The sequence below is a fragment of the Ursus arctos genome, unplaced genomic scaffold, assembly GCF_023065955.2.
Source record: "Ursus arctos isolate Adak ecotype North America unplaced genomic scaffold, UrsArc2.0 scaffold_18, whole genome shotgun sequence".
NCBI lineage: Eukaryota > Metazoa > Chordata > Mammalia > Carnivora > Ursidae > Ursus > Ursus arctos.
Window position 1 is genome coordinate 38,876,762 of NW_026622852.1, and position 13,419 is coordinate 38,890,180.

A 13,419-nucleotide genomic window follows, 5' to 3' on the forward strand; every position below is an offset into this window, starting at 1 on the left:
TCCCCCTTTCTTCTGCTTAAATGAGAATTCCTGCTGGGTGGGGTAGGAGCAGAGCCAAGAAAGGAGTGATTTGCTGGGTGAGCATGGACGCTTGGACCTAGGAAGTATGTGTCTGCCTGCTGGGACCAGGGCCAGGGGAGGAAGGAGAAATTAAAGGAGGGGAACTGGGGGGCAATGGGAATAAAGGAGAATAAAAGAAGAACACAAAAGGAAATGTCCTATGAGAAGGAGAAAACAGGAGAGAGACACAGCAGGTCACGTAGACAGGGGAGAGACACCTTTCTGTGCTGCTGAGCAGGTCTACCAAATGTCAGAATAAAATAATGTTCGCATGAAACAAGCAGCAAAAGACCACATGGTAGAGTATACAGTAAACCTGCTCCTAAATTTTCCTGGTGGCTGTTAATTTCCATGGGAATACATTCTTCCCAAATAGCAAATGTTGCCTTTTAGGTAAAACGAACAAACAAAATGTTATCACAGAAAGCCACATGCTACTTGTAAAGATTAGGAGAATATTACTTAGAAGTATTTCCTAAAACACAATGTAAAATACCAGAGTCCTAAATTGCTCTTCTTGGACTTGCTAATAAAATATTAGAAATATAAAGATCCTCTTGTAAGGAAATCCAGAGCAGGTAAAATGACAAATGTCGATGCAGTGAATTCCACTATGAAGTGATGTCACTTTTAGTAAGCTTTCTGATGTCCCTTTGTGGAGACCTGTGAAGGGCTAAAAGACCATCAAGCCAATGTTGCATTTTTTGTGACAATCCCACAAATTCCGGCCTGAAGACCAGAATCCCACTAGCTTCAATCTCCTACAGAGACTAAGGCATATTTTGGCTTAAGTGCCTATAGGATGGATCTGGTTATTGATTGATCACAAACAGAAGACCCCCAAATCTTCCTTTCCCAAATCTAGGAAGATCAAGGCTTCGAGAGGCCTTGCAAACTTCCTTTGTCCCTCTTGGACTTTGGCCGCCACCACATGAAAAGCCCAGATGAGCCTGATAGGATGTGAGAGGCCCCGTAAAGGCCAATCTAGTGGTCCTAGACAAAGTCGATGTAGACCAGACTCCAGCCAGCTGATCCCCAACCAGGTAAGAAAACCCAACTAAGATCAGCGAGGCAGCCTATCCAAACTCACAGCTAATGATAATGTTTGAGTTAGCACAGCTGAGATGAAACAAGCTGCCCAACTGACCCAAAGATTCATGAGCAATAATAATCAACCAACGAACCAACCAACCAACCAACCAACCAATAAACGAGTGTGTTAAGTCACTGAGTTCGGGGATCTTTTTTTTCCACAGTAACAGATTACTCGTACAATTACACACAAACTGGAGACTCACCTGTGCATTCGTACTGCAGACCTTTCCCATAATAGCCCTTTTCACAGATGCACTCAAACTGACCCGTGTGTGTCCCACATTTGCAGCTTGCCATGCGGTCACAGCACTCTTGGCCAGCTTCACATAGATATGAGCAATGGGACATATCCTCTTGAATAAAACTCCCAGAAGGCAGATCTGTCGATGACATAGGACAGAGGGTAATAAAAAACAAACGAGCAGTTCCATGTTACATTCTCCAGTTGCTAAAATTTAGGTGCAAATTGGAGAAGATATCTTTTCATATCCGTCCAATTCCCAACTGCACACCACTCCCACCCAAATATGCATGTGTGTTCTGTGCACTACCACAGACTGGGAATTTGTTTCATTCAGTGAAGTTATTTCAGTCTGGGACCTCATCATAAGCTCTCGAGGCTACACAGGGTCAGGCAGAAATTAAGCACTTCAGTGAGGAAGCTCCAGATGCGGCAGGAAGTAACGTAGTCGGTCCCCCAGGTCACCCCCCTGGCTTCCACACCAGCAGTGCCCCACTCCTACAATATGAGGTCAGGCAGCAGAAACTAGATTTCCAAAACCCCTTTTCAAAAAGGTAAATTAAAAAAAAAGGGGGGGGGCGCCTGGGTGGCACAGCGGTTAAGCATCTGCCTTCAGCTCAGGGCGTGATCCCAGCGTTATGGGATCGAGCCCCACATCAGGCTCCTCCGCTATGAGCCTGCTTCTTCCTCTCCCACTCCCCCTGCTTGTGTTCCCTCTCTCGTTGGCTGTCTCTATCTCTGTCGGATAAATAAATAAAAAATCTTTAAAAAAAAAACAAAAACAAACAAAAAAAAAGGTAAATAAAATTATAATCGTGACTGCTGCATAAGGGTTTGGCTCGTGAGCTACTGGCTTAAGAATAGATACCATCACTTCTACAGTTATGGGATAAAGACTTAACAGCACCACACAAGTTTAATAATAGAACCAGAAGATGGCTTATTTCTCAATGTTAAGTAACTTCTCATGTTTTATGTGAATGGAGATCATCACACTGATGACCTGAGCCATGTTCTGAAGTGAGGCATGCTGGGAATTCCAGAACTCAGGCAGAGTCGTTCAGAAAGTGACTTAACAGGGCAGGGTAAGGTTGAATACGAGCAATCCAGAATGGATGGCCTAGAATCAGGCAAATAATAAGTTTCATTTACTCTGCCGAAGAAGTTCTAAAGTCTTATTAGCCCAAATCCCTGGGCTGTTGCTGGGCCCAGACAGAGTGATGGGCCCCTCGTAGGAACTCGAACGCGTGAGTTCCAGCAAGACACATTCACTTGCAACTGAATACCTGGAAAGAAGATTGGTGATGGCCTCATTTAAGGAACATCTGTGTCTGTGCATTAGGACCCTGAACAACACACAGGGGCGAGGTAAAGAGAAGACTCGAGCCCCAACTGAAAGAGACCAGTACAATCAGGTGCCCTATTAAAGCTCCATTTAAGAGACTGTGGTGTGGGTAAAAGGTCTACAACACGTACACATAGCTCTGAGGCACTGGACCACTGGATTATTAGGCAATAGAGCAACTCAGGAGCAAGAAAGATCTAGCTACCAAGACTGGTACACTGACATTCAGGTCTGAGAGAGAGGTAAGTATACATGTTACATATGGAGAAAGCTATTATTCTGTAACCTAGGCCTATTGAGGATGGCCAGACACATGGACGGTCTTGAGACCAAAAGTGGATCCATCCAAATTGAAAGTAGCTTCAGAGGACTTAAAGGGAGGGAAAACCAGGCTCATTTCCTTTGACTTGATCAGGTCTTTGCAATAGGAACAGGATCTTTCCTTGCCGAATTTGGAAACTTGATCAGAGAATTATGCATTCTAGATATCTGCTTATTGTAATAAAACTGATGCCTTCCAAAACTCTGTTGCAATATTGTAACCAAAAGAACACTCTGTCCCAACTCAGCTTCTGGGTCAACTTGGCATTAGGGTTCTAAGAAGGCCCCAATCCTACAAGCAGAGGGATGAGAGGACTGGAAATTAGTCCTCTACAACATGGCAGGTAACACCCATGATTTCAGAATCCCAGCTAGTAACAGCCACCCTGCCATCCCACTCAACATACCACTTTTCCCTGAGAAAAGGAGAAACAAAGGAAGCCCCACAGTTACTGAATTTCTGCCATGTGATAACACTACACTTAGTAATATTTAAATATTTTATTTACTCCTCTTGACAAAACTCTGTGGTCTGCATTATAATATCTCCATTTTAAAAGTAGAGGAAATGAGGCTTGTAGATGTTAGATAAAGTAAGAATAGTAGTGGACGGTTAATGAGGGCTACGGATAATAAGCCCTCAGTAACTTTTCTAATCACCATATGTATTAACCCATTTAAGCCTTGTAACAATTCTATAGAATAGGTATTATTCTCATTTCCTAGTCTATTAACAAGAAACCTAAGGAGTGCAAAAGCTAAATAATTTGCCAAAAGCCACTCAGCAAGTAGGTGACTAAGATTTTTTTGCTGTATCCACAGCGAGTCTGAGATCCTGCTCTTAAATGCTTCTCTTGGAAATATGATAGGGCTGATCTGCTCCTTATGAATTGCTTGAAACCTCACGTGGCCACGATTTGCCTATTAACATGAATCTTTCACACAGATACCTGCAAGGATCAAGCCTAACTTGTCGCATGGTTTTGGTCTGAGGCTGGATCTCCTGTCATTCCTTCCCAATCTATACTTTCCCTGGTGGCTTAGCAAAACGCATGCCCTTATTATGCCTGGAAGTTCACCTAACCTAAATCACACAACTAAACATCCTTATAAGTGGTGTACAGCGAACTCTAACGAATGGGTTTACTGACTTCACTCCTTGTTGGGGTCATGCTCTTCAACTTATCCGTAAGCACACACGTCTTCAAACTCTCAGGTCAAGAAGTATGCGGTAAGTATTTACTGTCCCTCTATCTTCATATGTATTTCTGGAAACATTCTGGTGAGATTCACTATGCATGTCTCTGAATGTTTACTTCATTCTTCCAGATAACTATAAATAGATCTAAGTCAAGGCTTCCCGCTCTGTGTGTGGCCTTAAAACACACCTAAATTCATTCCATTGATTCTAACGGTTCCAGGTGGGAGCATATGGGTATCTAGTGAAAATCCATCGCAGCTGTTAAGAAACAAAATAAAGCAAAACAAATACTCCTGTTGCAAGTCGGACTGTCACCTCTATTCATGAAGTTCAACACAGCTCCTATTACACCAAGGACACACTGGCATCATGCTCAGGGAAGACTCTGCAGGGTTTGATGCTACCCTCCAAGAGGTTTCAAGCAGTAGGTGAGAAGGAACCCCCACTTAAATGCATCATGTCACGCCACTGGCTTTCCCTTACCTTCATGCAATGCGCGGCGAGCTAAAGCCTCAAATTCTTCAAAACTGTGGAGCAGGTAGCAGTGCTCCTCCTTTGGGGTGGAAGCCATGTCATTCAGTTCTCGAATGTTCCCTTGCCATATGCCAAACGTGAAGATCTCCACTCCAAAATCTCGCAGAGATGCTGCAACTGGCCTGGGATCTCCCCCATTGGAATATCCATCAGTAATGAGGAATATAACTTTTGTTGAGTTTTCTCTAGAGTGACGGAGAATTTGCTGTGTAATGAAATAAAGGAAGTTAGTGTGAGTGTGTATCGTGGTGGCCTACTATGTGCCTCCTCTCTTCTATAAAATGGCATCTATGAAGATCATTTGCATGTCACAAGAGCGAGAACAAACACTGATTGCTGAGAGTAAAACAGAAACAGGCACAGACTAGCGCCTACAATGGTCGTCTCACAGACCCACAGAAAACCCTAAAAGCACTTAAAATGTACCATTATCACCAGTGGCAGCATCCTCGTGACCGCCATGCAGCTTGCTAATGAAGAGCAGCAAATGTCTATGGGATGCATTTTTATCCATATTACCACTTATTGTTAAGCTATTTTTATGAATTTTCAGGCTCTTGACACATGGGCCAAATCTGAGTCCTAAATATCTATTTCCAAGTATACCCAGCTCGCTGTCCATCTACCTACTTAGCTGAACCACATCATGACCATTTATCAAAAGCCTAATCAGAAGAAAACTTGACAGAAAATGTCTTTTCCAGGGTTAATAATGGCCAACCTACCTCCCATGTTTGTTTTCCACTGCTTCGCCAAAACTGCAGAATTCATTCACTCCCTCATCTGTTTTAGACCACCCGGCATCAGCACAAATCGGCCGGTTTTGATGCTGCCCTATCTTTATGAGAAAATACTAATCTATTCAATCGGACACTTGGGCTTTATTATTTTAGGACGAGTTATGCTTTATAACGTTATATGCTATTCCTCCTGCATACACAGAAGGGGGATATGAAACCTTTTTATTAAAGGCATTTATTTATGCCACTGATGCTTTATAACATCGAACTGCAAAAGCACAAGGCGTCCAGTGGTGAATCTGGGATTGTAATTGAATTTGCTGTTGTTGCTTTTCATCGCAAATGGGCAGGAAAGGTAAAGAAGTGCCCGGGTATATTTTCTGGCAAGTTCTCAGAAAGAATTCGACGTCTATTAGGCAGTGATTCAAGTACATTCGAGAGGTAGTTAGGAAGAGCGACAAGTATATCGTATGTTTTGTTAAAGTTAAAAGGAGATGATAGGATTTAAAAAAAAAATAACTGCCTCAATTCCCTGAAGGGGCAGACTCAGCTATAAGGTCCAGATTCTCTCAGATTATACGATCCACGTGTTCCTTAGTATAGAAGTCGTGGCTATTGACTCTAATTTAATAACTCTAACCAAACTTCATTAATGTTCGTGAGCTAAAGATAATGCCGCTAAACCTGAATTTAAAGACAATTAAAGGAAACTAAAAATGACTTTGGAAAACATCTGGAAAGCCAGCAATTTGAGAAGAGGCATTCAAACACTTTACCTCCCTCTCTCAGAAACCTACTCCTGCTAAGGGCCAAAAAGAATCAGAAACCAGCCTGAAGGAGCTTCTTCTGGCCAAATAAAGGACAATCTGAGTATCAATAAAAATAATAATTGAAGTGCATTTAAATGCATCATACATATTTATATTTTATCAGATACATTTACATGTGTATAAACATCTATATTTTCAGTTAGTACACACCCCAGGAGAAAAGCCGTATCAATATAAACAGTAATTGGAATGGACTGAGATACACACACACACACACACACCAACACACACTTTTTTCATTCAGGATCACCTGCGGGGCAGGGGGAATCCAATGATCTGTGATGGGCGGCATGAAGTCAGATATTATTTTGTCTTTAAAGTTATACATCAGGCTTTGAAGGGTAACTCCTAGTTCTCGTGCTCCAAGTGGTAACTTGTGTTTACAGGGGCCTTGCTCTTTACCACGTGATAAACTCTGTCTTTCTGGGTTGTTTCACTCTGAAATCATAACCTAGCCTCCACAGCCACACCCCTAAGCTCTTGCTCATTTCGATTACTCTCTCTTCTATAAGACCATGGAAGCAAACTATAAGCAAGACACTGAGAAAGTGAGAATTTGGACGGAAGTGGAAGAGAGAGAAAAAAAGCAAACTATCTTCTTTGGTGTGGTTCTGGACATTGGCACAGAACGCATTCGTAAATATCTATTTGATGAACGAATTAATGAGTAAATAAACTCTAGGGTAGTCTGAAGACAGTTACTTGCATGAGTTGGTCTTGAGGGAGCAGAAGGAACGTACAGAATATTTGCGTGCGCACGTGTACTTTATTTCGTACAGTTTGGTACCAAAAAAAGATGAGGTTTTCTTTCTGTGCCTTTATTATCCTTCTGCGCAAATATTATTTTATAACATTAATTGTAGCTCACGTCAATGATATTCCTTAACATTCAGGTTAGGATTTAGGGATTTAGTGGAGGTTTCTTGCCGTACTACTCATTCCGTGCGAAACACATTAAGCTGTGGTTCTATTTTTCTTCTCTTCTTGCGGGGAACTGGTAAGTGTTTACAGGAACCATTATATGTGTTGGCAAGACAATATATTAAGCTTAAAATAGAAGAATAGCAGGACTACTAGTCCAAGCGAAGAATTACACAAGATCTGGGTTTGGAATGCACTTTAAAAGACAGAGGAGGAGTGGATGATTTACGGAAAATATTTTACCCCCTCCCCCAATCTTCGCGCTCCATCACACTTGAATAAAAACATAATTCAATAAAAACATTTTCATCGCACATATCTAAGAAGTAAATAGATCTGTGGTAACGTTTGTGGAATGTGGTAGAGGCCTGGCACTTGACGCTCCAAAACTTTTAGTGTTCCTGAAATAGTTTACATCATCTGCTGTCCTTCGCAAGGCACTGAAGAAATCGAATTTTCTGGTCTGCAATACTGAATGAGGCAAACCCTCTGCTGCCTAAGAAAACCGCAACATGGACATCGTACGGCAAAAGGTTATCACCATCTGTATTGTATCAAGCCTCTGATTAGCTTGTATAAATATCTGGCAGGGAAGTAAGCTCCCCTTGTCCAGCAAAAGTCAGTAGAATGATAAAAATGCAGGGTTGTGTAACATTGTTCTAACACCCGAGATCCATCACCATTACACAAGACTGCAACCCCACCCCTACCCCCCAAGTCAGGCCACAAGGGAACTGTTTTGAAAAATGGTCTCGAAAGAAGAAAAGAAGTCACAACAAATCTGATGTGGGGACCATATTTGCCCTGGGTTTCCATTAATTAAAATACATGTAAAGAGGATACCGACTGCAGCAGAACCTGTCGTGACCCACTGTGGCCCCACGTGCCTGAGGACGCTAACCAGAGGAGCTCCTAAGTCATCTCTGAAACAAGCTGTTTAAGTTGATACCGATTGTGACTATTATCAGAGCCCCTCTCCTCCAGGGAGCCGGAAATTAGTAAATATTTTCTGTATTTCAAGTTGTTTTCCACATGTATCTTTTTCCTTGTTAGGAAACGTTAAGTACAAACAAGACACCATAAGCTACTTATAATACTTACCTCATCCTTCAAATCCTAAGCTTTCGCCAAATTGCATCTGTTATTTAGTTAATATTTTTAATTTGAATACTCAAATATTCTTCAATTGAAGCAGTGTTTATGGTTCAGTACTTCCGAACAACATTTCTGGGGAAAGAAGTTCTTCTTCATCTGTTCGTTCATTTTCTGGACTTCAAATATTGTCTCCTTTTTTTTGCGTTTATCTCATCTTCCTTCCTTCTGAGTTTGGTGGAAACGTCTGAAGCTTTTCCTCCCTATGCCTGTCTGTGCTTTATGCACTCTTGTGTCTCTTCCTTTGCACCTCTTTTTTTTTTTTTTAAGATTTTATTTATTTATTTATTTGACAGAGATAGAGACAGCCAGCGAGAGAGGGAACACAAGCAGGGGGAGTGGGAGAGGAAGAAGCAGGCCCATAGCATAGGAGCCTGATGTGGGGCTCGATCCCACAACGCCGGGATCACGCCCTGAGCCGAAGGCAGACGCTTAACCGCTGTGCCACCCAGGCGCCCCTCCTTTGCACTTCTAATTAAGAATTAACCCTGGCATTGCATTTTATTTTTCTTGTGACGGTATTTCTTTATCTTGCACATTGTCTCTTTATTTCTTTCAGCTTCTCAGCCAGGTTTGTTCTCATGGTCATCTGTTGTTTATCCTCTTGTGTCTCATCCTCATTTCACTGTTTTATTTACTTAAGGGCACGGAACAAATGCTTTCTAGGATTTCGTTCTATTTTTCATAGTGAATTCTTGTACTTTATCTGTAGCTTACATTCTATCTTTATTTTATTTGGCAGAAGCTTTTCAAAGAAGCCGGATAGAGGGGTTCTATCGGATAGCGCAGGGCAACATAGATAGAACCTCATCCCAGGAAGAAAAATTACCGAAAGCCAAGAGCAGGCCCATCAGAATCCTCTGTAAACCCAAGAACTGCAAAAACAACTTGAAGATTTAGAAGAATACACAACTTAATACCAAGAGAGGAAGAAAACAAGCACAGTGCAATGGTGTTTGCATCACTAGGATTTAGAAAGTCACAGCCTCTACGAGAACAAGGACAGAAAGCCATGGAAAGAGAACAAACAGGCTAAGAGGAAAACAAGCAAGTGTGGGTGCAGTGGGATTTTATAAGAAAATTATGAAGGAAACCCAAAATATAAGGAAAGACTTAGAAATCCACGTTGGTGGTAGTGAGATTAAAATGTCAGAAATTCAAACTGATACAGTTTAGTACAAACTTCAACGTACAAAGTTGCTGACTAATCTCATAACCATAGAAGTACAATTCCAAATACATGCTTCCAAACCAAATTCAAATAATACTCGAAGAATCTTTGTCCTTTATTCAATAAGGCTTATTACTCAAAGGCAAAAATCGGGTAAGGTAGTAAATCTTTTGCTGTAATACAACATAGTAATTGTCCCAATTAAAAGAAAATAATAATCCAAGATGCTAAAAGCATATTCAATAAAAGTAATTTCTGCCTATTTTAATTAATAAAAATTTAAGAATAAGACACCTCATTAATATAATAGATTGTCTATCTCAAAGCAAACAATGTAAATCATGCTTAACTGTGAAAAACTCACAAATTTCCTAATTAAATGAGAAGTAAAGCCGCAATTCTAAGTATTTTCACTATTATTTAAAATCCTCTTGAAATTTTCAGCCAAGGCAACAAGACACAAAACCAGAATAAATATTACATTTCTTAAAGTTTCTGCTCCTTCTCAAAAAATCAAAATTAGAAAGCAAGAAACAAATTGGAAAATGCATTCATCAAGCTTGCCAAATAAAGGTCTTTATAAAAATCTTTATAGATTTAAAGACCTTTACTGAGGTCTTTATAAAAATCTTTTACGCATCTCTAAGGAAAAATAGAGAAAAATAACAGAAATATAGGTGAGTATTTTGACCAAAGAAAATAAAGAAAAAAAAATTCTATTTGTCAGAAAATGTGAAAAACATTTAATTTCACTAAACCAAAATAATGTATGTTAAATAACAGTAATACTATTTTTTCATTTTCCAAATAGCCAAAGATCTTTTTAATTAAAATTCTGTAAAACTTATGAGGAAACAGATATTTCCATCGGGGATGCCACGTGGACTGGTAATATTTGGGAGTACAGTGTGACAAAGTGACAAAAGTCTTAAAAATTTCATACAATTTGAACTAAAATTCTACACCTAAAAATATCTTAAGGAAATAAACATGGATACACAGAAAAAAGAAGATTAAAAGGATGTGTATCCCAGAATAATTTACAATATGAGGAAATGGAAATGGTATAAAATTCCAACAATAGGTGCGGTTTAGGAAATTACAGGGCAAGCATGAAATATCATTACAATGATATTGTTGCATAATAATACATCTTAAAAGTAGGTAACCCGATATGATATGAATTAGTGTGCGTGTATGTACGCAAGGACTGCATGTGTGGGCATGTCTGTATTAGTTTGGCTGAGAGTATACACATCAAAATGTTGACTACCTCCTGGTTGTATTTGGGGAGTTTTATTGACTTCCATTTTGCAGTTTTATATCATTTCTAAATTTTCACTTTCTCCTCTCTATTCTTCCCCTGGGAAATGTCATGTAAACTCAGAACTTTGAGTCTTACCTATAAATAATGACTCCTAAATCTACCTCAAATTAAACTCTTTAACTTGTAAAGTGAAGTTCCGTTGGCCCAGTGGCACCTCTGCCTGAACGTTCCATAGAACTCTCAAACTCAGCATGCTCTCTCTGTGCACAAAGAAGGGTTCCTTTTTCCTGTTTTCGAGATACATCAAATGTGATCATCATCTATCCCATTGTACAAGTCTGCATCTAAGAGTGATTATGATGCGTCCTTTCCGATCTATCACCTTTAGTAATCCATCTAGATGTATACCCTTCACTTCCGAATTATCTACCTACTTTTATTTTTTTAAATAATTTTTATTTTGTTATATTTGTCATCATACAGTACATCCCCAGTTTTTGATGCAATGTTCCATGATTCATTATTTGCGTATAACACCCAGTGCACCATGCAATATGTGCCCTCCTTAATACCCATCACGGGCCTATCCTAATCCCCCGCCCCCCTCCCCTCTGAAGCCCTCAGTTTGTTTCCCAGAGTCCACAGTCTCTCATGGTTCATTCCCCCTTCTGTTTACCCCCCCTTCATTCTTCCCTTCCTTCTCCTACCGATCTTCCTATTTCTTATGTTCCATAAATAAGTGAAACCAAAAGATACAGACGTAGCGAAGAGAAGGGCCATATGCACCCCAATGTTCGTAGCAGCATTGTCCACAATAGCTAAATCGTGGAAGGAGCCGAGATGCCCTTCAACAGATGACTGGATTAAGAAGATGCGGTCCATATATACAATGGAATATTACTCAGCTATCTACCTACTTTTAAACCCAATCCCTCTAGCCGTGGTTCAGGTACTTCTGTCTGGCTTATCAAAAAACAAGAGTTCTTTTAAGGTCTCTAGCTGAGGTTGATCTTTCAAATTCATTTTCTGACCTACCCTCAAAGCTATCTTTCTGAAACACTAATCCAATCATGTTTTAAAGCTTCCATTATTCCCCCTCTATCTGTAATGTTTAAATTTCTTTACATGTGCTTAGACTAATCACTCCTATACTTCCAGCCACATCCCCTACCACACCCCATCTCCTGCCTACCCCCACAACCTACCTCTCACACTATGTGATCTATTTGAAGGTTTGGGAACATACCATTCTTCCCTTATGTTTGCTATACCTGGAAGTTCTTAACAAATCTTTCTCATCTCCTAATATGTCTACCTCCACTCTTAGCAGCCTTTCAAAATCCAGATCAAAGTTCACCTTCTCTTTGAAACTCTCCCAAATTCTTCTGCTGTGCAGAAAATATTAAATCTGACTCAATAATCCCACAACATTCCATTACACTAACCCTATCATAATTATAGTTAACTTATCTGGCTATATCCCCAAGCTAAATGCAAGATACTCTATGGCAAGAATTGATTCTTTTATTTTTACTCTACTGATGATCAAAAAATAACTACGACACAAGTGGATGGAAGAATCAATAAACATATGCCTTAATTTTCACCAGTTGTATGTTTAACATGCAGAATAAATAAGTTCTAAGCCAAACACTGTTGTTACAGTAAATTCTTTTCTACAATTGTGAAATGAAAACTTTATAAATATTGTATTTAAACTTATTTTACCAAATCCATATGGAACCTCTATTATATATAAGGCACTGTGGTAGGGTTTTTACTTATACTATTTGATGACACAACAGAACCATTAACTAAAAACAACTAAGCCAAAGCTAAAACAATGACAAAAGTATATCTGGGAAGAATATTCTGCAGAACCTAAGTTTTCCTATTTATACTGCAATACAAAATAAATCATATTTAGGTATCTAATATGTCTCATTTATTTTAAGTATTTACTCAGCCTTCACAGACCGAAATTCTAGCATTAAAAAAAAAATCTTGGCTCAAATAACATTTAGGCTATTTGTTACAGTCTAGCCAAATCACAGAAGAACTGGAGGGTCAAAAAAGAACTTAATCTCAGATTTATGGTCACAGAGTTTTTCCACCCACATACATGCTTTCGTTACTAAACATGGACACAAATCATTTTCAAATGGACCCATAGGGACAGTGCATCAAATTGGGAAAGGGTGCGTACAGGAGTTGATGAGTAGCTGACTAAATTCATACTGTAAAAAACAACAGAATAAACAGGCAGAAGACCAAACAAACTTTTAATAGTGCTGAATTCCACTATTCATTCTATAGACACACAAGGAATAAAGAAAATCTGGATAGCAAAGGTTAAGTCATCAGAATCCAAATAAAAATGAAAATGGGCTAAATGACATAACATTTTAAGTGAATTGTTAATTTGCTACAAGATAGCAAAATCACATTCAACTTGACTATTAATTTTGTTATGAATAAATGTATAAAGTGGTTTCAGTTGACATGTAAAATGTCTGTGCAATATGACCAAATGAGGGCCCA

General features: G+C 39.5%; 1 protein-coding gene across 4 annotated transcripts in view; it reads right to left on the reverse strand.

Moving 5' to 3' along the window:
• SVEP1 (sushi, von Willebrand factor type A, EGF and pentraxin domain containing 1) overlaps nucleotides 1-13,419 on the reverse strand; it is a 194,306-nt gene that overhangs the window by 162,698 nt on the left and 18,189 nt on the right. For all 4 annotated transcript variants that reach the window (XM_044386734.3, XM_026506030.4, XM_057313668.1 and 1 more), the window contains exons 2-3: nucleotides 4,747-5,002; nucleotides 1,359-1,535 (exon numbers count right to left, since the gene is read on the reverse strand). In XM_044386734.3, coding sequence (XP_044242669.3) covers nucleotides 1,359-1,535; nucleotides 4,747-5,002 — 433 coding nt within the window. The remainder of the gene's footprint in view (nucleotides 1-1,358; nucleotides 1,536-4,746; nucleotides 5,003-13,419) is intronic.